The 27333-nt window shown below is 39.7% G+C and overlaps 1 protein-coding gene across 1 annotated transcript in view; it reads right to left on the bottom strand.

The window, feature by feature from the left end:
• TRPM1 (transient receptor potential cation channel subfamily M member 1) overlaps nt 1–27333 on the bottom strand; it is a 185699-nt gene that overhangs the window by 88084 nt on the left and 70282 nt on the right. Inside the window, exon 5 of the mRNA XM_075505828.1 lies at nt 10266–10373. Within this exon, the coding sequence (XP_075361943.1) occupies nt 10266–10268 (3 nt within the window). The 5' untranslated portion in view covers nt 10269–10373. The remainder of the gene's footprint in view (nt 1–10265; nt 10374–27333) is intronic.

Here is a 27333-nt window from a genome sequence, read left to right as displayed (position 1 = left end):
GAAATGTGTACGAAAATTACTTCAGTGTTACCAAGTGATCTACCTAATCATAACTGTAATATTAACCAGCTGCAGATAACTCTTCCGAATAAACCTGTGAGCTAATCTTTTATAAACCATCAAAAGGTATGCTAATTTGAAGGAAATCACAGCTTCTTGACAAATAGTTTAGGAGCAGAAAGTAAATTCATTCCGTTAATCTTTTTTTTCCTGTTTGAAGTTTAATATTACCATAAGCAAGCACACAGAGCATACAATTTAAGATTAACAACTGCAACTAACTTCAAAGGATTTTATATTAATTTTCAAGCTTCATTAACAAATGGTAAGACAGATCAAAACCATGACTTAAAGGGGACACAAAAGCGTTTTTCTGTCTAAAAGACAAATTCTCTCTGATCGAAGAGAATGTATTCATCCTTTCCCATCTTTTCTCTGGTTTGTCTGGTCATTTACAAAACACAGGACAAGTTATTTGCCTTAGTCTGAAGGTCTGATAATCTTTCCACCTTTGTAATCCATGAAAGCTTTTCTAATTAATCCCTGGGTAATACTGTACTACCTTAAAAAAAAAAATTAAAAAGATCCATTATGCTTTCTATAGTAGTGCTGTTGAGATTTTGAAAGTTGTCTAATGTATTTAGATAAAATATTCTTTAAAATATATTTTTAATATTCTAAAAAAAATTATTTTTTTTAGAAATTACTGTTATTTCCTGCACCACATTTGATAGCCAGGAAGAAGACAGTGATGTGAGCAATAAAGCAATTAAAAATATATTAGTGTCTCTATAAAAGCTTAAATGTGAACATCTGGAAGGCTTGTACTGAGTATATCCTTATATAGATAATCACAGAGAATTTACAAGCATGGAAGAATTATAGGCAAACAGAAATAACATGTAGAGAAAAGCTGTTTCAGTAACATGGTTTTCTCTTCAGAGGAACAGAAAATGAGTCATAGCAGGTACATCTTAAAGACATTTAGATCAAGTCAATGGAGATAGTAAGCAGAGATGAAAGCACTGTTTAGTACTGCAGAAGTAATTTGAAGTGATTCCCATTAGTGGGAATGACAGGCCAGTGATGTACATCCAGATAAGCTGCTTCCTTTTTTAATAAACTGAGATGTTTACAAGAAACAAAACCAAAACACAGACATAAGTGTGCACACACACAAGCATACTCCTTTTCTTAAACACTATGGGTTTCACATTTCACTTACAGCATTCTCTGTTGAGGTAAAGAATAACACCTTTAATTGCAGAGCAGGTAGCAACACGTGTTTTTGTAAAACTGCTCAAGAAGTAAAATGTCATCTTCCTCTAGAGCATTGCTGTCAAAATCAGGGGAAAGCTAAGCACAGTAGAGAGCTGAGTAGAGATACTTGGCCGTTTTAATTACTCTTGCTATTCTCCACAACTGCACTAAAAATTGGGAGTCAAAATCATGGACCAGGACCACACAGTGTTACACATCCCGCAGAAAAAGGTCTGTGAGAGTGGTAAAAGGGAAAAATTATTAGAGTGGTAGGTGAAATTTTCATTATAAATCTCTATGCTTAGCTACATCACATGGCTTTAACTATCTCCTGCCCAGGTTTTCCAGATCCCAAAACACATACAGACCCCTACAAAACACATACGTTCCAAACTAGTTTCAATCCCCATTTTCAGCTGTATCATTAGCAAAAGTTTACATTCAATACAAAACATTCTCAAGCACAACAGCACCCAGATTTCCTGCCTCGAGGTGTCCTGACTCCCAGAGACAATCACTTCCACTTGCCTGTATGCTGACAGCGTGTTATTAACCTCCAAGAGCCAACCAACATAATTGCTCAGCAGAAGTAACACTCCCAGCCTACTACATAAGCCTAAAAATCTGTTTTTGTAGTCAGCTCTAGAAATAATATTTTTCTCATGAAAGGTAAAGTTTTTGTTCCCAAAAGGAACATTAAAGCAAATAAACACCAAAAGAATTAGGAAGACTAAAACAAGCAAGCCATGAAGGGAATTTACATCTTTTAAAAGACAACATTTTTTTATAATCAGAAGTCAAACTTTGTTAAGAAAAACAAAATCTGTACTGTGTTCCTTCTACCTTCACTTGACTAATCTTTCCTATGGGATTAGTGGGACAAAATTAAACAATTTTTCTCTGGGTATTTTACTCTGACTTTATTCCATTCAGGAAGTAAAATTCTGTACGCTTTCCAGTACCAAGCTAGGCTTGGAGACATTAAAAAAAAAAAGAAAAAAAAAAAGCTGATTGCACCTGGGGTACTGTGCCTGCAGTATGGATTTACTATTCCCATTTGTCATGTTTAAGTGAGCCTAGATATATAAAACAACATTTTAAAGGCAAAATTCTTCTCTTTAATTTCCTTTATCATTGTTTCTCTGTATTATTCAATAAATAAAGCTAATACTACCAGCCTATGAAACTACTGCTTATCTTCGAAAAGTCATTTGGTTGACAAAGCAAGCAATATACAATTGTTCATGAAACAGAGGTGTCTTGAAGGACAGTCTGGTTTTTCACACTATTTGGACACAGCCATGAGGCACCTAAGAAGCAACTGTGCAAGTAATGGGAAAAGTTACAGAAAGTGACACTGTTGCTAAGTATTAGCTGATGTTTCAATATGCCACTTTGCTTTATATTTATCAGAGGAGAAAAAAATGAACCCACTGCAAATGCTTTAGAGCCTTCTGATTTTCTTCTAAGTGTTTAGGCTTGGCCCTGGTGACAAGGACATTACAGCTGAAGTATTCTTTTTTTTTTTCATCTGGCACTCAATGTCTGTAGTAGGGCCTGTACTATGGGCATTACATGCAACTTGACAATCTCTTCAGCAGAGAAAAGGCCAGGGTTCCCAGTTAGTACCTAAAAAACATCGCTGTAAATTACTTTATCCCTAGATAGTGCTTGCAATTCACCTGGTGATGGCCCATGACCATCAATCTCTGCTGAAGATCCTCAAACCTAGACATATTCTTTCTTGCATTCACAGATGACCATAACCAATATTACATGACATATAGAACAATCTTTTTTAAGAAGGAAACATTTTAATAGATACTTAGTTGCCTGTGTGTCAATGACTAATTTCCTCCAAGATGCTGCCAGAAATTTTTCTCTCAGTTATGTTCCTTCAGACTTCCTTTCACCCCTTTAATTAGAATCTAACATTGTGACGATCAGCAGCAATTAGAGGTAAGAGGGTTGGAAGAGAAGACAAAAACTATTTCTCATTATTTGAATGGAGTCAGTTCGAAGAAGGTCAGCTGAGCTGGAATCTAAGTAATCCTGAGCTGAAGTTAGTCTATATTTGTTCCAAACGAATCTATCAACCCATGGACAAAAAATGTATTTAATTTCCCTTCACAGCTGAAAACTGATCTAAGAAACAAATTCTTAATATTCAGCTACAACATGCAAGCTTATGACAACAACAGTGAGCTTATACATTATAAAGCAATCACCTCATGTCTTCTTTCTCTCCCCTTGTCTTTTTAATTCATATACTGCCCAGCACATAATCTAACCACAAAATGTATTTCTCGTAGAATCTGTCTGCTGTAGATATTCAGTGAATCACATCAAAATCCTTTATACATCCTATCAGTCTTCTCACCGACTGCATCTAAATTTGGCATGAACACTAAGTATCAATAGTCATCAAAATATGATTTTGACTATGGATATGAATAATTACAGGCTAGCCCTGTTCGGTGATATTTAACCCAAAGATCCTTAAGACAGTGCGCTTGTGAAAGAACTCCCATAATAGGAGTAAGATTCATTGCCAGAACCAGTGCAATGAACATGACTGATACCTCTGAGAATTAAAAGAGCACAGAGGGAAAGAGAATTGTTCTCATTTACAATGTTACCCACTATTTAAAAAAAGAAAAAAAAAAGGGGGGGGGGGCAAACAGTGTCTCCAGCTGTTTCCCTCAGATTGTACTATTTGGGTAATTGCAGACTTACCTTTTGTGATCCAGATGCTGAGCCCTTAAATGAAGTGCGTTTGAAAGAGCCACTCATCCTCCGTAAGGAACCTGTGAACTTTCCTCCTCTTCCTTTCTTAATCCCCTGGCCCTTACCCTCCATAAGGGACCTAGTACCCCAGCACCAAAGAAAACTCTGACTTTAGTCATGTAGTCTGAGCAGTTTTTTTCCCGAAGCCAACAATCATTAACTTACAGCTTAAAGAGAGAGACAGATGTATAAAACAAAATCAAAGCCAAATAATGAGACTCCTGTTCTGATATGCACCCTGTCACAAGTGTTACCAGCCAGCTAGACAAGTAGAAAAACAAGGCAATACACTGATACAAACTGCTGTCCCCCTCCCTCTTCTCTACTGACTCTGTAATCAGGCTTAATGCACACAGCTTCTGCAAGCTATGGTTTTTAATGGACAGAGATTTAATAAATGATGATTGAAGGTAAATCTACTTTAGAAGCAGCAGCCCGAAAGGTTTTTATTTGTGCAAAGCACAGGGCAGTCAGATGGAAATTATTTTGGTATCAGTAGAAAGGCACATGAAAAGAGCAGATGGTCCTCAGCAGACTATGGGTTAGAGGCCTGGTGGAATTCTAAAGGGTAACTGCTGATGGCAAGTGTGCCTACAGCAGGTCTCGGGATGAGAGGGACAAGGTTTTAAAAGCAAACAACCCATATGATCACAAGTTAGATTCTAATTAATTGGGGAATATGGGTTGTGGCAAATAAGGTGTGGTGTGTATTATCTTCATGAATTCTTATGAATATCTCTATTTTGTAGAGATAATATCATCTATTTTGTACTATTCTGCCTAAATATGCAGAGTGAAAGCAAAAGGAGGCAGTTAGGAGAGAATAAACAAGAAATGAGGAAGAGACGAGGTGCTTTAAAAGAACAACAAAATTATTATTGACTAGGAAATATCTAGTTCACTCCAGAAGACTTGCCTTCTCAGACATGAGCCAGGAACCTGTTAGAGAGCCTGGTTTAGAAAAGAAGATGGATGAGAGCACAGAGAAACCAGAGATACATCTCAGAAACATACACAGGGACTGCTGATTTGTAACTGTGAGGTAAGTCAGAAACACCGCTAATTTACAGGATTTAGTTATACAGTCATACTTTTTATTTATTTACTTATTTACTTTTTTTAGGTTCACCCCTTTGTCCCTTAAAGATGGAGTGGGTGCCTGCTTGCAGCTGGTTAGAGGAGGCACAGACAATTGTGTTGAAAACCTAAAACAAAACAAAAGAGACGTGGAAGATGCTGATAGATGGAGATGCACCAATTTTGTTGTTCTGGTCACCACAGCCGTAATCAAGAAAATTAAATTTCCCAGGCTGGCAAGGATAAGTAGCTGACAACTTACAACATACTTAAAGTTGTGTTGGGAAATGGGAGAGTAACATTTCCATGCTCTGCATGGAGCAGGAGAATCACTTCTATTTTATGAGTGCAAACAGTTTGTGGGATCAGGTTAATTGAATGTAGAGAGGAGGGCATGGACACTACAGGGTCGCAAGAGGTCTTCCTTTCTAACCATTCATTAAACCTAGGCAAAACCAAGGAAGGTAAAATTAGCATTTTTGACAAGACTTTTGACAGCAGCTGTTGTATTATGTTGTTTTAAGACATGGCTTGGCTTAAGTGAACAAGGCTGAGGTAGAAGCTGGCAAATGGAATATAAAAATATGGCAAGGACAGTAAGCTGATAGAGCATGGACAGAATAATCTTAAAGGGAGTTGTGATCAGACAAGCTACTTTACAAAGTAGTACCTCATAAATTCCATGTACACCTGCTCTCCAAAAGGATCTCTCCATTATACCTGGTCAGTTAGCAGCAAAACATTGCAATTACCGCATGGTCTTCCATACTGTATCATTGAGTTAGTTGCAGAAGGTAAAATACCTGGGTCATAAACTACCCTGTTGTGAGTTTAAACTGTTGTGATCTTTGAAACAAAACAAACTACTTGTATTTATACCAGAACTTGATTTGCCCAATCCTGCCTTTTTCATCTATAAAAGTCATCGCTACATTCTGTGACATATTCTCAAATGGTGGTAGCTATTAACAGCAGTCACTTCTACCAACACTGACAGATTTAATGATCTGAGAATATGTCCTCCTGATCTACCATCTTATTTGATAATTATGAACAAAGCTGAAAGACATTCAGATAATAGCATATGCTGAACATTTTTGGTTTATATTGTAGTTTAAACAAATCCAACATGAATGCTGCCAAGGAACAAAAAAAATATTCAAGGCTCCTTTGCACAGTTCCTCTTCACCAGCCACAACCTGTGTCTGAATACAATGAATGAAACAGAGGTGCATCCTAGTCACTACTTGTGATGTCACCTCACGAAGAGGCATCATATTATGACAGCGCAATTCCTTCAAGCGATGTTGGGCTGCATTACTCAGAAGGGATGACTAATAGTATTTTGGTAAAGGACAAAAATGGGGACATGCTTTTCAGAAAGCAGAAATTCATAATATGAATCTGTTCTCTAAGACACAATGTAAAATGTGAATAAGGAATTCATTAACTTGGTCCTTTTTGATCTGTGATTCTAAGACTTTTGTCTGAGCTCCCTGTAACTGTTTTTGGTATATTTTAAGGATCACACTGGATTTTCACAAGTCATCAGTACCCAGGAGATGTTTGCATCCAAGAGCCAGATGAAAGTCTTCCAGCAATCAGTGCAACAGAAGCTGCTGAATACTAACCCCAGTTGAAAAATCAGGCAACTAAGTTCTGCTGATGTTCTTGTCCCCACTGTGTTTCTATAACACTTCATGGACTGTTCCCACTCTACTTAAGGGAACAGAAACACGCGCTGTGCTGGCACTTTCAACAGCTCCATGATTTAGAAGCACAAGTTTAATTGATTTTCCAAAACAGCTTGTGGTTTTAGGAGCGCAGTCTCACATTAGGAAACCTTTTAAACAAACATTGTTAACTGAAGGTTCCTGTCTCACTTTGGAGTTTTCAACTTCATCAGCTGAGCTGATTCAATGGTTTGTGTGGTCTAAATCAGATTTGTGTAACCATCTGGTTTAAATCAGCACTGGGGGATGAAAGGATAGTAATCTCTTGCAACAGGATGTGGTTGACAACAAATGAGTATCTGGCACAGTACAGAAGTGAAAGACCCTTAAACTGGTTCTGAAACTGAACAATCCATGACATGAAAGGACACATCTGTCCATCACCCTCCATGTTTTGCAATAAAATCAAATTGGTCAAACTTAGATTATGAAAAACCCAAGACTGTACATCCCCATAAAAGATCAAGTGGAGTGCACGCACACTCCATTTGAAAGATCACCTTCAAGGTCCTTGACAGCCTGCCCCCTGGGCAGAGTAGGATGCATCCATTTCAAAGTACACAAAAGTAACATACTATTTAAGACATAAGTACCTGTATATCCTATAGATACCACACGATGGAAATTTAACACCTGCAGTCATTGAAAGATCCATGGCTCAAAGGCCCTATCACAATGTGTTTTTTAAAAAGTGAACAGTTTGGTTAAAGATAGCTGTAGTTGTTTCAGCCTATAGAAAATCTAAAATGGACAAAATTGCTCTTACTGTTCGTGGTCAGAGCTATTCTATGACACCACATCAGAGATGTCTGATGTCAGTTTTTAAAAAAAGTGATAGATTTAAAGCTTTGATCTATAGTCCACCATGTCAGCTGAAATGTTTCCACTCGCTTCGGTAGTCAAACTACATATGGAAAGCAGTAGTGCATAATCCGATGAACTTTATTTACACGGACAGACTGGGATAAGATAGGCTTATACCTGTGTAAAGACTTAAATGTAAAAGGCATGTAGAATTAGGCCTTCCTTCACTTTGCACTTAATATGAGTATTAAACTAAATGTGAGTTTCTTTGTGATCACAGACAATGGATTATAAAACAAAAACTAAAAGCACTTTTTCTTTTTTTTAATGGGATGTCTTAAAAGAATATTTTCTGTAAAAAAAGTATGTTGGTGTCCTTTGACATTTCTGATACAGTAAGAAAATTTAAACAGTCATGTGTTTAACTAAAAAACCCCAACATTCCTTTAAGGGTATTCATTAATTAGGCTAAGAACAGGAGCTGCTGGTATTGTGCTCGGTGCTGCATAAATGGTTTTCCAAAAAGGCAGTCATAATTAGTTATGTTGTGCTTGCTACCAAAACGTCTAGACAAGCATCCCCACAAGCCAATCCATCTTCCACTTCAACAGGAATTTTCCTGCATAAGGACATAAGCATACACCAGGATTGTCCGAAATCACTATTATCATTTTGAAGTCTTTCAACTCTTCAGAAAGAATTATTCTGTTATTCTGTTACTGGCAGGATAAACCTGCTAGTCTCCCAAACCGAAAACAAATGGAAATGTCAAAATTACTCTTCAAGATAACTTAATCCTGTTAATCCATTTATGTACTCTCTACAAGCTGGCTAGCTTCAGAGAGCCAGTTCAGTTATTTAACATACTTTTAACTTTCAAAAACCCAGAGTCTTCCAAACCGTTCTTCTCTCACTGTAGTACATATAAAAAGCTGCGGGAAATCAGACTAACATCTCATAGTTGTGCACAATAACCTCCAAAGCAGATGATGGAGGGCCTATCTGAAATGAGCTGGAGCAGAATGAAACTGGATAACATTTTATAGTCAAGGTAAAGGAAGGAGCAACAAGTTTCCTGACTACTGATGAAGTGCTTTGCTTTCCAAATCAGACAATTTTGCAGCATTAGGTTCATTTTTGAAAGAACAAGATGAAACCAAAACTGTAAGTACAAATGCTCCTCATTCTGGAGGGTTGCATACTTCAAACTGTAAAAACAAAAATGTTTAACATTTGAGGAACTACTACTGTTTGGTTATACTGGCTTCCCAGTGGTCTAGTAACAGCATTGCACTTGCTTTTCCTCTTTTCCCACAGTGAACATTTTACAGCCTTCTTCACCCCCCACATCTACACATTCAGTTGCAGTGGTCATGAATCATGCAGATCACAAAAGCAGTACATTACTTTTGACATGGACAGAAAGCTATGAAACAACTGCTAGGTCTCATTATTAGCCAAAAGAAACAAAATGCTCTGCTACAACACCACAGTCCATTATAAAGTCTATTGCTTTTAGAAAAAAAATGCCACTTTCTTCCCCTGAGATTTTTATAGTTTTCTTCCCTCTCTTTACCAAGAACTAAAGAATTAGGGTTTAAATTTTTCCTTCTTGTTCTTTTGAGTGCTTCTCCATTTGTGCTACAAGTACTTCCAAATTTGTAACACTTAAAAACAAAGATAGGAAGGGATGGAGGAAGGAAGGAAGGGACAATCTAATGACAATAAATACAGCATTTATCAACATAAACGCAGAACAGGCAGTGATAATGCTCCACAGTGGGGTAAAATAAGTTAGTACCAAACTAGAGAGATAGGTTTTGAGGTCCAGAAGATCACTGGGGGATCAAAAATTACTCAAATATCGAATAACTGGTTTTATCACAAGCTCTACTACAACTAGTGACATTCAGCTTCCAAATCATTTTTTCTTTCTTTTATTTTTAAACAAAGACTATCTTTGGACAGTTGATGACATTAGGTACAGACTAAAGAGCTGTTTTTACACATTATATTCAGGGCTATAATTTCTGGCCTTACTATTAACATGAATGAGACCTAAATGATGGGTAAGTTTACAAAGTTATGAGGAGGAACAGAAATCAAACCAGCCAAACAAAAATTTCCAAAGCTCTATGTCCCTAAAGACAATGGAAAAAAATACAAAAGTTTTACATTTTCAAGTTCTGAAGAACCTTAAACACTTCATGAAATCATGATGTTTTTCCTTGGCAGTATGATAATTTCCCAGGCAAAGTGCATTTCTTATTTGCAAAAAAAAGCTTTATAACTTTGCAATACAGAGCTTGACATCTTTCTTAGGTGTGAATAGCTGGACTCAAATAATGAAGAGCATTTAGAGAATTTTACACCATTTTTACAGAACTCTATTTAAAACTTCCTGTGTACAACAAAACTGATAGTGGGAGCACCATGTCTTCAATTCCCTTTGACAGTTCACATTTCAGTTCTACACTGCAGTACATTATTGCATTATCTCAGTTATAGGTCTTACCCATTACGTACTTCAACAGTTCTTGGTTCTTTAGTTTCTATCCCTGAAATGAAGCGTAGACAGAATATTGTTCAGTGCTGGTTACCTACCATGAGAATGAGCACACTGTAGGTTGCTGGGGACTGCTGTCTGCTGGGCGAAGAAACTTGACTTCTTTTTCTGTAAACTACATATTCTCAAAGCAATGCTGTAGTAACCTAGGCAAAAGCATATTTGGATTAAAAATGTAAGAGTTTACACAACAAAACTCAGACAGCATGTAACTGGCAGGTGACATCTACAGAAAAGAAGTTCCATTTAGTCAATTCCACTTAAAAAACTCAGAGGAAGACTGTAGGCCACTTTGTGGTACTTTTACTTCAGCACTGTCTGTTTATCCATTCCAAGAGTCTTTGTTATTTAGCAACTGTCCCCTCTGTCCTTCTCTTCCAAGAAAAAAAGCAGGTTTAAAGTTAAATTAAGCAGATCATGAGACATGTGGACAGAAGAGAAAAGGTAAAGAAATAACCCCTGCTTGTGCCAGTGGGCCTGTAAATTGGTGCCTGTGTTACCACCCTCACATATTAGAAATAGTCTGTACTGATCACATAAACAACAAAATGCATGCCAGTAGTTTCCATAACCTGCCTAGGGAGCAGAACCTGCAGAAACCCACCAGGTTTCTTTGTCACCTCACCCCTGGGGAGAGACTCAGCTTCCCTATATTCGTAGAATCATAGAAAAAATTAAGTTGGAATGACTTTTGAAGCTCACCTAGTCTGACCCCCTGTTCATAGGAGAGCCAACCTAAAAGTTGGATCAAGCAGTTCAGGGCTTTGTCCAGCTGAATGCAGAAAACCTCCAAGGAGAGTGTTTCCAGTCCTCTGGGCAACCTGCTCCAGTACTCAACCATTCCCCATTGTGAGGAATTTTTTCCTTATGTCCCTTTGGAATTTCCCTTGCTGCAACTTACAGACATTGTTTCTTCCTTCTGCACCTCTGAGAAGAATCTGGCTCCATCTTTTCTGTAACACTCCTCTACTTAGTGGAGAACTGCAACTAAATTCCTCCTTAGCCTTCTCCTCTCCAGGCTGAACAAACCCAGTTCTTCTAGCCTATCTTTACATCAGGTGCTTCCATACCCTAATCATCCTGATGGCCCCCCGTAGAGACATTTTTCAATCTCTCTCCTGTACTAAGGGACTCCCAAAATGAAGACAGTACTCCAGATACAATCTCATAAGTGCTAGAGGGAATAAACCTTTCTCTCTTCCTAATACAGCACAATACACAGCCTTCATCACTACCAGGGCACACTGCTGACTCATCTTCAATTTGCCGTTCACTGGGATTCCAGGCCCTATTAATGTGCGGCCTTTGCATTTGCCTTAGTAAAATTTTTTTAAGTTTGTGTTGGTTGATTTCTCCAGCTTGTTGGAGGACACCCCCGTCCTTGGTATTGCTGCAAATTTCCTACAGGTGCACTCTATCCCATTTTCCAGGACATTGAAGGTGTTACACTGCATCAGCCCCTTCTGTATCACAGCATTATACCTACAAAGACATATTCAAACTGAAAATTAAAAATGAAAAAAATGTGTTCATCTCACCAGTTTAGGATTACTGCGCTGAACTGAAGCACAGCAGGATAACTTGGAGTCTGAATTTGTGATCGAGGGTGTGTCTTAGATCCTGTTATCTTAATACAGCATCCATAGAGACATCAAGAGAACAGTTTTACAACAGGCAGAAGTCCATTTAACTGCAGGCTGAGCCAGCTGAAGACTTCTTGAATAGACAGGGCTAGTTGTCAGCTGTTTAACGACTTTCCATGTGGCTACATGACCACTAGTACTAACAGTGGAGCAGCCTGTGGTTGGATGGGCTTAATTTGATCACAGAAGAACACCGTGAGTTTTTCTCTTGCAGCCCTGTGGCTCCTTTCCCCTAAGTAGCCTCCAAAGTACATTAAAGGCTACTTGTACAAGCAGAGAGCTAGTTTTCAGAGGGTTTGGAAGCACATTGGGACACATAGCAATTTAAAGCACAATCAGCTTCCATCTAAGTGAGTAGGTGTGTTACATGAGAAGTGGAAATGAAGAATACTTTATGTCACAGAAAATGGTGTTGGGAGAGCATTTTTACAGGCAAATTTATCCAGCACTGCACATTTGACATTCATGTGCTTTCAAACAATATCACAAGAAGCTCTAGTTACTATTAGCAGTGACTTCATATCTGATTAATAAAACTAAATTAGTTACTTGGCTTCTTTCCCTGGTTTGAAACTACCTGGGATGGAAGAACTAGCAATACAAGAAAATGATGGCTGAGGACAGCACAAAATATTATGTGCATTCATCTGTTCCTGCCCGATATACAGTGTATTATACTTAGATTGTACTGCCTAGAACTTAGTAGCTACTTCTATTGCACTTTCTATCTTAAGATTCAAGTCACTTGAACATTAAAAACCTAAACTTCAATACCTTTGGGAAGCAAGGAAGCCTTCTCATCTCTAACAAATAAGGGAGCAGCTGAGGCACGGGAAAGCTGAATTACTTGTTTATGTTTATGTGATGTAAAAAATAAGAAGGACCTCCAGGTATGACACATCACCTTTTTTTTTTTCCATTGGGTTCCCCCTTCCCCCCCCCCCCCCCAGCACGTATCACTGATGGCAGTGTTGATTACCAGGAGGAAACCAGTCACAGCTCCCAGCTCGACTGGATTGCACATTTTCCTTATCCATTCATTACACATGTACTGGTAGTAGTGGATATGCACCACACGTCAGGAAGGCATTCGATAATGCCTTCCATGAAAAGGATAACAGACCCATACTTTGCACATCAATATAATTTTCTGCTTGGGCTCTCTTTTTTTTCTATAAATATTACCCAGATAACTAATAACAGAAATCCAACTCATCGTTTTACAGATAAGGAACAGTATAATTGGTTAAAGGTTCAAATATTGATAAAAAACCTCACTAATTTTGATTGCTCAAGCTCAGACAGTTCCTGACCTAATTCTGAAAGATGCTGAACAAGCAACAGCTCCTACAATAGTAAATGGGAGCTGCCACATTTCTTCAATTCAGATTCTTGTTGCCTCAAATGACTTTTCAAAAACTGAGGCAGATAAAGGCCCTTATCCAGCATATAAGGCTATCTAAATTAATCTCAGCAGGCATTTTTGAGGATCTATACCACAGTTAACAGGTATTTTTGAAAATTCAGGCCTCGATGGCATATTGTATGCCACTTCCCCATGTACAGTAATTTACTTCACACGCAAATAGCCTATTAATATAATTAGAGAGCTAGTGACATCTTACTGCTGTTCTCAAAGAGGCAGAGCTGAAAACAGGACAGTGGATCCCTTCACTACTGCGTCACATGTTCAATTTCCAACCAAGCTGAAAGAGCTGGGGGCACGTTTAGAATCATCTTGGGAGCACTCTGACAAATCACTTCCTTGTCTCATCCTACGATTCTGCAAATGGCTAGGTCTTCCAAGCTAAGAAAAGGGAAAGAAAATCGATTTGTTGACTTCTGTTTCTTTAAAACATGGGGAGATAAAACCTCAATTCTAAAAATGGGACTATGAAGATAATAAAAAAATATATTGTATACAGATTAAACTTCATAACTGCTTTAGGGACACTAAAACAGAATAAGCAAAGCTCTTTAAAAATAAAGCAGTGGTTCAGTTTGAATACTGAATTTAGATGCTAAGTTACTACAGACATTTCAGGCCTTCACTTAGGATAAATCTCTGTTTTACCTGTGCAAAGTCTAGCCTAAAACACTGGCTGTGATGTTTCACTCTTGGCGGTGTTGTTTAGAATGGCAATGTTTCACTGCTCTGGGCTTTTATGAAAGCAAACTAATTATTGTTTCAGCTCCACTAATGAGCCAAAGATTGAATGTACTGCAGAGTTTTCAAATTGTTTTGTGGGCAAAAGGAGGGGAAAAGATAATTTAAAACTGTTTCTCCAGGTCTATTCATTGCTTCAACTTTCATATGAATAGCTACAGAATAGTAACAAGACAGTGGAAAGAACCTCACTCTCCACAACGCTTGGTTCTACTGGCTTGTGCACTTAGCTACTAAACTGGTACCAAGGTTCCAAATAATTTGCATAAGGAATATGGATATTTTGCCATGAACTGCTGTCTTCAAAATGTATCATGTGACCTCAGACAGTCAGTTCAGATCAGGAAACTGGGCTAATAAATCCCTATCTCAGAAAGGCAGCTGTGGTTTAGAACAATTTTGCCTTTTTGTTCCTCTCCTGCAAACTTTCTAAAGATAGCAGTAAAAACACAGTTATTGTGAAATATTTCAGTTTTGACAAACCAATACTTTTTGACTGAAACCTGTTTCACTCATCAATTCTCCAATCAGCTACATAAATAAAGCATTTCCATATTGAAATAAGAAATGGAGATAGATCCTCATTTGAATAAATTTGTGTAAGTTACAGGGCAGATATTGGAAATTTGAGTTTGGGGGTTTAACGCAAGTATTAGTAGAACTAAACCCAGGCCCAGTTAGTTTCTCGTGAACCTGAGAATGCAGTAGCACTGGTGGAACTGATTAACCATCTTCCATTAAAAAACAGGTTTATGATGCAATATTTGGTTATTACTGTGCAGAAGAAAGAAGAACACAAAATCTGAGTTTCCATAAAAGCAACATTGTCAGTAAAACTATTGAGTTTTAGTTTTATGAGGAAAATAGGAATGTTTCCAAAAAAGTTTTCAAAAAATTTGGAAGCTACTTCTGTGGAGAAAAAAGTTGTACTTACAAACAGTATTTCTCTAGCCAATGGCATAACCAGTGGGTTAAAAACTCATCTAGGAGAACAACAAGTAGTTCATGGGCTCTCATTCATTGTAAGAAGCAAAGCAATTTGTTATTTATTTTATTTGTCTTCAAAGCCCAATTCAACACACTATTAAGTTGTCCGTAACAGATACTGACTGAAACAGATGAGAAACATCACCAGATCTTGGACAGCAACCTAATGTGCAAAACTATATAGCACGAATTACAATTGGAAATTACTGAATTGCTATAAGAGGAGTAAAAGCCTCCTCCCTCTCCTACGTGTAGAAATTAGCTCTGGAATTGATGAATTCAGGGCCTGTATCTGCCTGGTTACTTTGAAAGAAGCACAGGTAGCCTGTCGTCCTTGGATCAGGTGAATTTCTAGTCCTCTTGCCTTTAGCGGTATGCAAAGAATTGAAGAGAAGAAGCTTGGAAGGGAATTATAAAAACCTGAATTCAGTCCAGCTGTTCAGAGAATACAGGCCATGCAGAGCTGGAGATCCTCAGTAACTGGTATGGAACAACATAAGTGTGCCAGCAGACTAGTCATATTGTCCTGTATCACTCTGGATACAAAGCTGAGTCTTTAAAAACATTCTAGTATTTCACATCTACTTTAAGGATAATGACAACAAATTAATTACAATGATGTTCATTCAGTCTCAGCACACTTATAAGTAACTTTCCTTTTAGATAGACAGAAAACCAGAACTCTTTCCAGTCCTCACAGTCATAGTAATACAATAAATTAGATGACAGAAAGAATTACACTGCACTTTGTGTGATTATTTTACAGACCAGCTTTGCTGCAACCTTCTCCATTTTCTGTGCATCATCAACCCTGAGCAAGGACTTCTCACTGGACTCAGACTTGTCTATGTGACAAAACACTTCCTTGTAGTTAATTAAAATACCTATTAGCCTAGACTGACAAATTATAAAAAGTACTAACGGAGTATTCACCGCTGGATGACCATTATGATCAGTTTGTCTGAATAATCGGGTCAAGATATTTCTTCATTTTCCCTATACTTTCATTATTTTCCAAGCACTCTGTTTATACTCAAACAATTAGATGTGGTAAATAAAATGCCTTTAAATATTTCCTGTTAAATGCAGTTTGAATTTTTATTCTCCGAGGCCTAAAACATGGCTGAAACTGTCTGTACATTAATACAGTTGCTTTTGCTCTGTAATAAAAATGGAATGCTGACCCTGTTATTCCAACAACAAACTGGAGCTAGAGGGGAGCACCAAGAGTCCCTTGTGCTGGGCAGACTAGAAAGATGCTGGGGGCCTTGTGGGCATGAGCAGGGTGACCCTAGATCCAAAATGCAAAAAAGACTGATTTCAGAAGTAGAACCATTGCCACTGGTGGTGGCCCCCCACTGAAAATGAGATTCATGACAGGTGACTGTAATGTATACTGTATAGATATAGACAGCAATCAGCTTCAGCCTCACAGTCCTAAAAGCAAAGTGGATTTTGACATAGATTTTGGGGAGGATAGGATCTCATGACAGTAACAGTTTTCTTTTTCATTTCAGCTGAGCAAAAATCTGTCATTGTTTCAGTATTCAGTACACCAGTTTTTTCAATGCAATACTGTGGTCTCAAACAAAGCTAGTTAAATAAATCCAGAACATTTCCATATCTACCAGCAACTAAAATAAAGACTGAAAGAAAGAATGTCTCTTACTTAGCTAGTAACAGAGGACTTGAAAAGATAGTGAAAAAAAAGAGAGAGCTGAAGAATTAAATCATAAACAAAATGAGTAATTTAAATACAAATAAGCATTGCAGCCTTGCACCTGCACCTCTAGATACTAGCCCACAAAACTCCACTGATCCGAGAACTGAAAGAATGAGCCTGTAACTTTGGAAGGAAGTAGCTTATTTCTGCTTCCCACCACAAGACATCTACAACCAGTGACAAAAGCTCACTCCCTGCTTGAGTAAACAAGGAAGGTCTGAGTAGCAGGTGTGCTGGAAATCTACTCATATTCAACATACTAAATAATGAAACAAGGCTTCCTATTGTGCTCCATCGTTCCTGAGACAGAGGAAGCAACTGCTTCTTGTTGGGAGATAACTGAATCACTATCAGTTCTAAAAAGGGGGAAGGACAGACTTCCATTAGATGCTTTGTTAATGTTATCAGTTCTCTTATTCATAGCATTGAGTTCCATTGTGAAATTCCAAATACATAGTTACTAGTGCCACATCCATTTGGTATCTTCAATGGTAAATACTTCTTCCACCATTTGGCAACTTGGGTCTCACTCTCACAAGTAACACTTTTTTTAGTATCACCACCTCCGCCTGGTGGATATTCTGCAGCATATATTTTCTTTAAGGGAAAGAATAGGATTTTCTAATACAGGGGTTTTTTCGTCCTCCCTTTCAAAATATAAGCATTAAAATGTCTAATATTTAATTCCTTTTACATTACATTAGCTTGTGGGAAAGGTCAAATATGCTGAAATGTCCATCTTTATTCACAATTAATTGTCCAGGAGAGGTTTAAAAACATCTCTGTAAGAAAAGGAATTTAATTGGCCAGTGACCTTTCCTAAACCATAATGTACTGGTATTGCACATAATCATGTTGGCTCTGATTGTGAAAATTGCTTTTCAAATTAGAAAAATAAATAAAATACATAAAATAAATTGGGACTGGTTAGTAATAATGGCAACTGTAACCTAGAGAAGACCTAGAAAAGCGCATATGCAATACATTTTGATGCAAGAAGAACAAGACAATACGAAGTATGAGTTAGCTGCAAGATAAAAGTAAACATAAGGTGTAGAACAGGTTTAGAAGTAAAGTAAGGAACTGAGAATCAGAACATCTCTTCCTGGCCCTGATTTTCTATGGGACCATGTGCAAGTCACCCCATACCTTTAATACCTTGGTTTCTCTATCTGAACAAAAGAAGCAATCATATAAACCTATGCAAAGACTCTTAATTCCCTGATATTTGTAAAATCATCTGGAGTCCTTGGACAGATGCAAGTATGATTATTGTTTGCAAAGTGCTTGAGCGAACAATCGCTACATTTTCACAAGAACATTCTCAACTGTACTGACAAGCCCACAGTTCTTCACAGTAATGAGTTCAAAAATTTTGCAAGATGTTCAAAGTACTTTGCCAACATTAATGAAACCTACCAAAAGAGAAGGAAAGGAAACCTCAGCTGAACTTTCAAGGGTGTTCATTTAAAAGGGTGGGCTACACAAACCAAACATCTCATTTCAGAGGTCACACCACCAGAAGTAAGAAAAACAAAGGAGGAGAAATACAAACATACTAGCATTGATCCTCCTTCTCTGCATTATAACTCTAGCACTTAATTTCAGTTATCAGGTCCTTCTATTTCAGTTAAATTTACCTATCACAGATGATGCAGTCAGGAAACACAGTTCTGTAATTTAGCACACATCAGTGAGCAATGAATCAGCATCTCCTATATGGTCTTGTCTGGCAGAGCTTACAACCTCTCAGTGTATTGCTGGTCCCCATTTATTCTCATTGCTTAACTCATTGAGTCCTGTGACACGGCCCTCAGACTATTACCATCTACTGCTCTTCCATGTGGGGGGCAATGAAGCCACAACACAAAGTCCTAGGGCAATCAAAAGAGACTCCAGGGCCTTGGGACGGCTAGTAAGGGACTCCAGAGCACAGGTTTTCTCCTCTCTCCTTCCAGTTGTGGGCAGTAACACTAGAAGGAACAGAGGTACGCAATCTATTAACTCATGGCTCCGTGGTTGGTGTCATCGCCACAATTTTGGTTTTTTGATAATGGGATGGCCTACACAGCACCAGGTTTGCTGGCAGCTGATGGGATTCATCTTGCTCAAAGGGGAAAGAGAATCTTTGCTCAGGAGCTTGCAGGGCTCGTTGGCAGAGCTTTAAACTAGACTCAAAGGGGGAGGGGGATAATATCAGGCTTGCCTGAGAGATGCTGAGGGACGATGTGCCACGGTTAGAGGGAGCGGGTGCTAGCGAGGGCACTCAGCCTGTGTCTCTGAGATGTGTGGGGTACACTGGGGCACAGCTGAAGTTGTACAGAGTTGAGCTAGGGGATACTGAGGCAATAGGAGCCAAGAGGGAAACACCAGTGAAACACCTCAAAGCACACAAGGGGTGTTCCTCTACGGAGACACGGACAACAGCCCAGCTCAAGTGCATCTACGCCAATGCACACAGCATGGGCAACAAGCAGGAGGAGCTGGAAGCCATTGTACACCAGGAAAACTATGATATAGTTGCCATCACAGAAACATGGTGGGATGACTCGCACAACTGGAGCGCGGCGATGGATGGCTATAAACTCTTCAGGACAGATAGGCAAGGCAGGAGAGGCGGTGGGGTAGCCCTGTATGTTAGGGAGTGTTTGGATAGTTTAGAGCTTAATGATGGTGATGATAGGGTGGAGTGTCTATGGGTAAGAATCAGGGGGAAGGCCAACAAGGCAGATATTGTGGTGGGAGTCTGTTACAGACCACCCAACCGGGATGATGAGGCAGACGAACTATTCTATAAGCAGCTGGCAGAAGCCTCACGATTGCTAACCCTTGTTCTTGTGGGGGACTTCAACCTGCCGGATGTCTGCTGGAAATACAATACAGCAGAGAGGAAAGAGTCTAGGAGGTTCCTGGAGTGTGTGGCAGATAACTTCCGGACACAGCTGGTGAGTGAGCCAACTAGGGAAGGTGCCCTGCTGGACCTCTTGTTCACAAACAGAGAAGGACTTGTGAGCCATGTGATGGTTGGAGGCCGTCTTGGGCAGAGTGATCATGAAATGATAGAGTTTTCGATTCTTGGAAAAGTAAGGAGGGGGGTCAGCAGAAGTGCCACCTTAGACTTCCAGAGGGCAGACTTTGGCCTGTTTAGGAGACTGGTTGACAGAGTCCCCTGGGAGGCAGCCCTAAAGGGCAAAGGAGTCCAGGAAGGCTGGACATTCTTTAAGGAGGAAGTCCTAAAGACACAAGAGCAGGCTGTCCCCAGGTGCCAAAAGACGAGCTGGCGGGGAAGAAGACCGACCTGGCTGAACAGAGAGCTTTGGCTAGAACTCAAGAAAAAGAGGAGAGTCTACGACCTTTGGAAGAAGGGGCAGGCAACTCAGGAGGACTACAAAGGTGTAGCGAGGTGGTGCAGGGAGAAAATTAGAAGGGCCAAAGCTGAACTAGAACTTAATCTGGCTACTGCTGTAAAAGACAACAAAAAATACTTCTTCAAATACATTAGCAGCAAAAGGAGAGCTAAGGAGAATCTCCAGCCCCTAGTAGACGGGGGAGGGAACACAGTGACAAAGGATGAGGAAAAGGCTGAGGGACTTAACACCTTCTTTGCCTCAGTCTTTAAGAGTAAGACCAATTGTTCTCCAGGTACCCAGCCCCCTGAGTCGGAAGATAGGGACGGGGACCAGAATGGAGCCCCCATAATCCAGGGGGAAATGGTTAGTGACCTGCTACACCACTTAGACACTCACAAGTCTATGGGGCCTGATGAGATCCACCCAAAAGTACTGAAGGAACTGGCAGAAGTGCTCACCAAGCCGCTTTCAATCCTTTATCAGCAGTCCTGGCTAACTGGGGAGGTCCCTGCTGACTGGAGAGTAGCGAATGTGACACCCATCTACAAGAAGGGCTGGAAGGAGGATCCGGGGAACTACAGGCCTGTCAGCCTGACCTCGGTACCGGGGAAGCTGATGGAGCAGATCATCTGGAGTGCCATCACATGGCATGTAGAGGATAACCAAGGGATCAAGCCCAGCTGGCATGGGTTTAGGAAAGGCAGGTCCTGCTTGACCAACCTGATCTCCTTCTACAACAAGGTGACCCACCTAGTGGATGAGGGGAAGGATGTGGATGTTCTCTATCTAGACTTCAGTAAAGCCTTTGACACCATTTCCCACAGCATTCTCCTGGAGAAACTGGCTGCTCGTGGCTTGGACGGGTGTACTCTTTGCTGGGTAAAGAACTGGCTGGATGGCCGGGCCCAAAGAGTGGTGGTGAATGGAGTTTGCTCCAGTTGGCGGCCGGTCACAAGCGGTGTTCCCCAGGGCTCTGTGTTGGGGCCAGTTCTGTTTAATATCTTTATCAATGATCTGGACGAAGGGATCCAGTGCACCCTCAGTAAGTTTGCAGACGACACCAAGTTGTGCGGGAGTGTTGATCTGCTTGAGGGTAGGAAGGCCCTACAGAGGGATGTGGACAGGCTGGATCGATGGGCTGAGGTCAATTGTATGAGGCTCAACAAGGCTAAGTGCAAGGTCCTGCACTTGGGCCACAACAACCCCATGCAACGCTACAGGCTTGGGGAAGAGTGGCTGGAAAGCTGCCCAGTAGAGAAGGACCTGGGAGTGTTGGTTGACAGCCGCCTGAACATGAGCCAGCAGTGTGCCCAGGTGGCCAAGAAAGCCAATGGCATCCTGGCTTGTATCAGAAATAGTGTGCCCAGCAGGACTAGGGAAGTGATCATCCCCCTGTACTCGGCACCAGTGAGGCCGCACCTCGAATACTGTGTTCAGTTTTGGGCCCCTCACTACAAGAGAGACATGGAGGTGCTGGAGCGTGTCCAAAGAAGGGCAACGAAGCTGGTGAAGGGTCTGGAGCAGAAGTCTTATGAGGAGCGGCTGAGGGAACTGGGGTTGTTTAGCCTGGAGAAAAGGAGGCTGAGGGGAGACCTTATTGCTCTCTACAACTACCTGAAAGGAGGTTGTAGTGAGGTGGGGGTCGGTCTCTTCTCCCAAGTAACAAGTGATAGGACGAGAGGAAATGGCCTCAAGGTGCACCAGGGGAGGTTTAGATTGGATATTAGGAAAAACTTCTTGACCAAAAGGGTTGTCAAGCATTGGAACAGGCTGCCCAGGGAAGTGGTTGAGCCACCATCCCTGGAGGTATTTAAAAGATGTTTGGATGAGGTGCTTATGAACATGGTTTAGTGGTGGTGTTGGCAGTGTTAGGTTTACGGCTGGACTCGATGATCTTAAAGGTCTTTTCCAAGCTATACGATTCTGTGATTCTGTGATTCCAGTGAGTTTTAGCATTATGCTGGGTGTTTTCTGATTGCAGTGTTTTACCTTCTTTTGACAGGTATTTGTTAAGAAAGGAAATGTGCATCAAATTAGTGAAACCTAATTAAATTGAGAGAGATTTTAAGAAGTCAATTAGGAAAAAAATTCATTGGTCTCATCTGCCTACCAAGTACTAGATAAAAATGCAACTGTGCTTTTTGCTGACAATCTATGTAGAAGAATAGGGCAAACCTGTAACGTTTTTACTGATTTCCTAGGGATTGCCAACAGGAGTTTCTGTAATGCTCATGCTAGAGAAAGACAACACCACGCACTCTCATTCACAGACTGTCAGGAGCACCTCATTCCTTTTGTCTGTTGATTATGACATTAGCTCCAGTTCACACTCAATGGTGAGATGTGCCAAGTTAATAATTAGAAACAAAAAGCTTCTGGGCAGCCACAGATCACTACTCTACCAGCAACATCTAGACCTAACAGCCACCAGGCTGCCGTGTCCTCTTACTGTGACAGGCAAATAAAAGTTAGCTGTGACAGACCCATTATCCAGGCCTCTGTCCAGAAGCAGTTATACAGAGAACTCCCACCTTTACCAGCTCCTTCAATTACAGGTTCTCTGTTTCTGCTAGGAACATTTATCACTGTAATACATTCCAGCTGACCAACTTGTGTCACACCAATCTCCAGAGATCTGACAGATGATGGTGGATTTTCTTTGCTACTTCCTAAATTTCAACAAGTGACATTGATAAGGGGATACATAATGGGGCGAGGACTTCTCTTTTTTCCTCTTTCATAGTCAATCTCCTAACATTTTTGTAGTCAGGATCACATCAGTTAGCCATCTCTCTCTCCTGACTATAATGTCTCAGAGACACCAATAAAGACAAAAACTGCTCCAAAATACACATGCTAGAGTCAAGTGAGCAAAGCAAAACAATCAAAAACTACGATCCCACCTGACCTTGCAGTAATAGGATCACATCAAGATTAGTTTATGTCATAGATTAAGCCCACTGAAGTAAACTAATCTTTCTGCAGTCAGCTAAGACTATATGTTTACTCACTAAGCTGGGAAAAACTCAGGAGTGTAAAATGCGTATCTGCTGGAAGAGACCATCTAGACTGCAGCTACATGAATGTTTAGCGCACTTACTGCTGCACCAGTGACCTTAAGGTGGCTTCAGAAAGGAAAAGCTCTTTAAACAAGTTTTTAAACTACATCATGTGATTGATGAAAAAAAAGTATATTCACGTCAGCACAGCACTGTTATACTAAAAGGCTCTTATGGACGACTAATTCACATTTGGGCAGTCAACTTTTTGTCTGAGCAAAGCAGCACAGACAGCTTCCAGAAGAGAGAAATTCTGCACATCAGCACAAAGACGCCTTGCAGGCAGTGGGACAGCCTTCCTTTGGCTGGCAGAGAAATATTCTATTCAGGCTGCAAGCAACAGGAAGCTCTGAGCTGTGGCATCTCTGAGCAGGAACAGCATAACTACTGTGCTTCTCTGCCCATGAATACAGCAGCTGGTGACTCTGCTTAACTGCAGATGTACTAGCCCACTTCTGTCCTGCCATCAGTCCCTTTGCACGGCTATCGCCAGAGCACCACACTACAAAATGGGTGTTTGTTCCCCGCTGACTACCATCAAACTACTACTTGCCCAATCAGTAAGAGTAATGGCATTTGTCCATGTGCATCTGGGGAATAAGGTACATCTGGGGGCATTTTCTTCCTCATAGGAAGTTCCTTTCTAGTGCATAGATCACACTTCTTCTCTAGAAAATGTATTTACCAGTCTGCACATCTTTAGGAGCTGTCCATTCTGCCATCTCAGTCCAGGCTGCTCACAATCCTTTTGTACACTTCCTTCTCTCCTTCACCTCTATTAATTAAAATGCATTCCAGGATCTATATTTTGAATTCTCATCAAAATATCAACATCTGACTGAAAGAGGGACTGGGGGAATTAATACAGAAATAAAACATGTTTTGGCAGCGTTTCCTCACATGCCTTTGGTTTTCTACTCATGGAAACAATCACAGCCCAACATCTCCAGATAACATGGCTAACAGTTGTACCTGTGAAAACACAATAACCAAGATGCTGAGTTGACATCAAAGATACTGTTTTACTGAAGGCATAGTATAAGTGGGACCAAAAACAGGCTGTGCAAACCTCTGGGTAGTCACCACTGCAGAAGCACCAGAACAGCAAGGTCCCCGCATGGGAGAGTAACCGCCTGTCTCTGTGTCACCATCATACTACTGCTGCCTAATTTACCCAGCTGGTCTATTTTGACTTTGATTTTATTTTATTTTTAAAGAGCTCCTGGCTCAACAGAGATAAAAGTGCAAAATTTAAAATTAACATATCCACTTACTGTTTGCAAACATACATACACATATATCCAGTTAATATATACCTGCTTATTAGTCTACTCGAAGCTTTCCCTACATGTCCTCAAGAAATTTCATCTTCATGTGCTACAGGACAACAGAAGTGCAACGAATGAAGTCTTCAAAAAATATATTATGAGTAGATAGTGTCTTGAGAGCAAATTCATAAATAATGAAGTCCAAGACTAATTTGACAGAAGATGAAGAGAACTTCTTAACTACCAGAAGAAATTTTAGTTCAGCAAGAAGTACCATGTTTTGTGCTGTGCAACAGAACATGTTGCTTTTTACCTCAGCAATTACTACAACCTTCTGGGCCCAATCCTACATACCTTACAGGTGTTGAATTCTCCACAAAAAATTTACCATAGTTCAGAAACAAAAGCAGTGGATATTTAGGACTTAAGGGAGAGTTAAGCATAGACTGGCTTTATGCCGGCCCTCAGCAGTAGGCTGAATTCCACCTTTAATGAAGTCGATATGAACTAGGTTTTCCCAGGATCTGCAGGATTGGGCCTGCTGTTAAATTAGAAAACTGTTGTTATATTGTTTCACTGCAGCCAAGTAATTCTCAGCATACACACATTTTATTAATTTATTTATTAGTAGGGTATAAGCAGATACAATAGGAATCAACCAAAAGGACAAAATAATGCAATTATCACATGGTTGTATACCTGTCAAATTATTCCATTTAGCTCTTTGCATGTGCAGGCATTAATCACCTCTTTGCTCTCTGTCTGTACAGTATCTAGCTCAACAGGGTCCATGCCTTAGCATTCTGGGATCTTACCAAAAATTATTAAATCAGTACCACCACATGCTTAAGGTCTTTGTTTTTAATCAAACCCATTTGGAAAGTAAGCGTACATTACCTTCTCACTATCCACCACTCCCACAAAATTCTGCTAAAAATATTAGTATTAAAAGGAGAAAACACATTCAAGGCAGTAATATTTTTGCATCAACAGGATTATTATTCCCTAATAAAATTCAGGAAACTGAACAGCAAAGGCCTATTTTATGAGGACACATCTAGTTGTAACTGTGAATGAAAAAATCCCAAACTGAACAAGGAAGAAACATGGTGATATGGCAACTTGAATCATTAGTATTTTTAAGATAAAAACTTGGCTCAGCTTGATGCAAAAGGTTTTAAATTAGTTGTGATGGAAATCTGACAACTGGCTCAAAATGGGAACAAGACTGAAAGCAACCATTTGTAGCTTTGAACACATGCATATGCAATTACTCCTGATGACTATATCCCTGATTGACTCCATTTGTAGACACTTATCCTGATGATGTGTGACTCTTACTTCCTTAGCTTAACCTACATTTTACCTGACATGTCCTTCAAGATGGATTTTTGGAAGAATTATGATTGCCACAACTTACTTTTGAACTTTTAATTTCCAAACTTGTGTAGTCTAAGGAAAGGGCGAAGGCATATGTTGATATCGTTCAAATTGGTATTACTAGCAGAAAACTGTATTATCAAGCAAGATTTCTGCAGCAAAATTAACAAGAAGTTTCAAGTAGAAAGGCAGTTTGAAGAATTTCCCATTGACATCCCGGAAACTGGTACCTAGGGCTGCAAAGAGAATATCTGAGCTGTGTGTTTATACTTATGACACACACAGTTGCATAAATACCCAGCAAAAGAGTGAGTCCTCACAAACTAAACCAGATATAACCATGATAGACTGAGGTTTTATTGCCACCACGGAGCTCTCTTTGGTTTGGCTGATAAACAGGGAGTTGCTACATCCACATTCACTGGTGCTTCCTGGCTGCTGCACACTGCTTCAGTCCTGCAAAACTCCCAAGCTGTCATCTCAGTAACAATGAGGTGTAGGCAGTTTCTCATCTGAGCCACTCAAGGCCCAGCTGGTGACTAAGCCCACTGCCAAGCTCCACTTCAACAACCACATAATCAATACAGATACAAGGAAAGCTACTGTATTGATCTAATTTGATTTTCTGTTATGTGTTCATCTCAAAGTAAGTGTGACCATATTAGATTCCAGTGTGGTGGTAAAGTGAGATGAACTGCAAATGTTCAGAAATCTATCCCTTTGCTTCAGGTCAAGAAGGACTGAAGAGATAATCATGGCAGTGCAACAAAAATAACACCAATTAGATAAAATTAGTTAATTTCAAATCTTTGCCTTGCATCTTGCTTACAGCATCAGCCATTTTTCATTCATCATCTATTTCTTTTACTGTTCTATGTATCAGCAATGTTTCCTTCTACAAGTATGAGTAGTAAAGAAACCTGAACTATGATAAAGCATTTAACAAGTACATATCAAAAGATATGTATGTACCTCTGTACTTTTTCCTCAAGCATGTTTCAGATGGCTAAAAATTGACTTTCATTATTCATTTTGAAGATATCAAAAAGAATCCCTCTCTTCTTTTAACTACAAGAAAGACAAAGAATGTCTTTGCTTAGACAACATATTCCAGGTATAAAAAAATGTTATTGTATTAAAAGAATAGCTCAGATTTAAACTACTTAGGGTGAATTCAAGTTCAAGTGTCAGAAGACATACTGGAGGAGAGAACTACCACTTGGGAGAAAAACCCAGGCAGCTCTCATCTCACTGAAGGTAGAATGAGCCTTTTTAGCATCCTGCTTTGCAAAAGACCTTTGACCCAAGCAAATGGCCACTCAAACAATGGTAGAACAGAAGACTACATTTCTTTTCTCAGTTGTAGCCAATCTGTTCATTACCTTCCTGTTTTCCTTAAAATAGAAAAATGAGAAGCACCTACCTTGTCAGACTTGAAGAAAGCACCATATCCTTAGGATATATGTTAGTTAATATAGTAAGATAATGTTTAGTTTAAAATCAAAGTATTCCCCATAGCCCTTAGCATG

Source organism: Mycteria americana, chromosome 6 (genome assembly GCF_035582795.1).
Source record: "Mycteria americana isolate JAX WOST 10 ecotype Jacksonville Zoo and Gardens chromosome 6, USCA_MyAme_1.0, whole genome shotgun sequence".
NCBI lineage: Eukaryota > Metazoa > Chordata > Aves > Ciconiiformes > Ciconiidae > Mycteria > Mycteria americana.
Note: the sequence above shows the minus strand (reverse complement) of the source record. Positions and strands in the feature narration are given on the sequence as shown.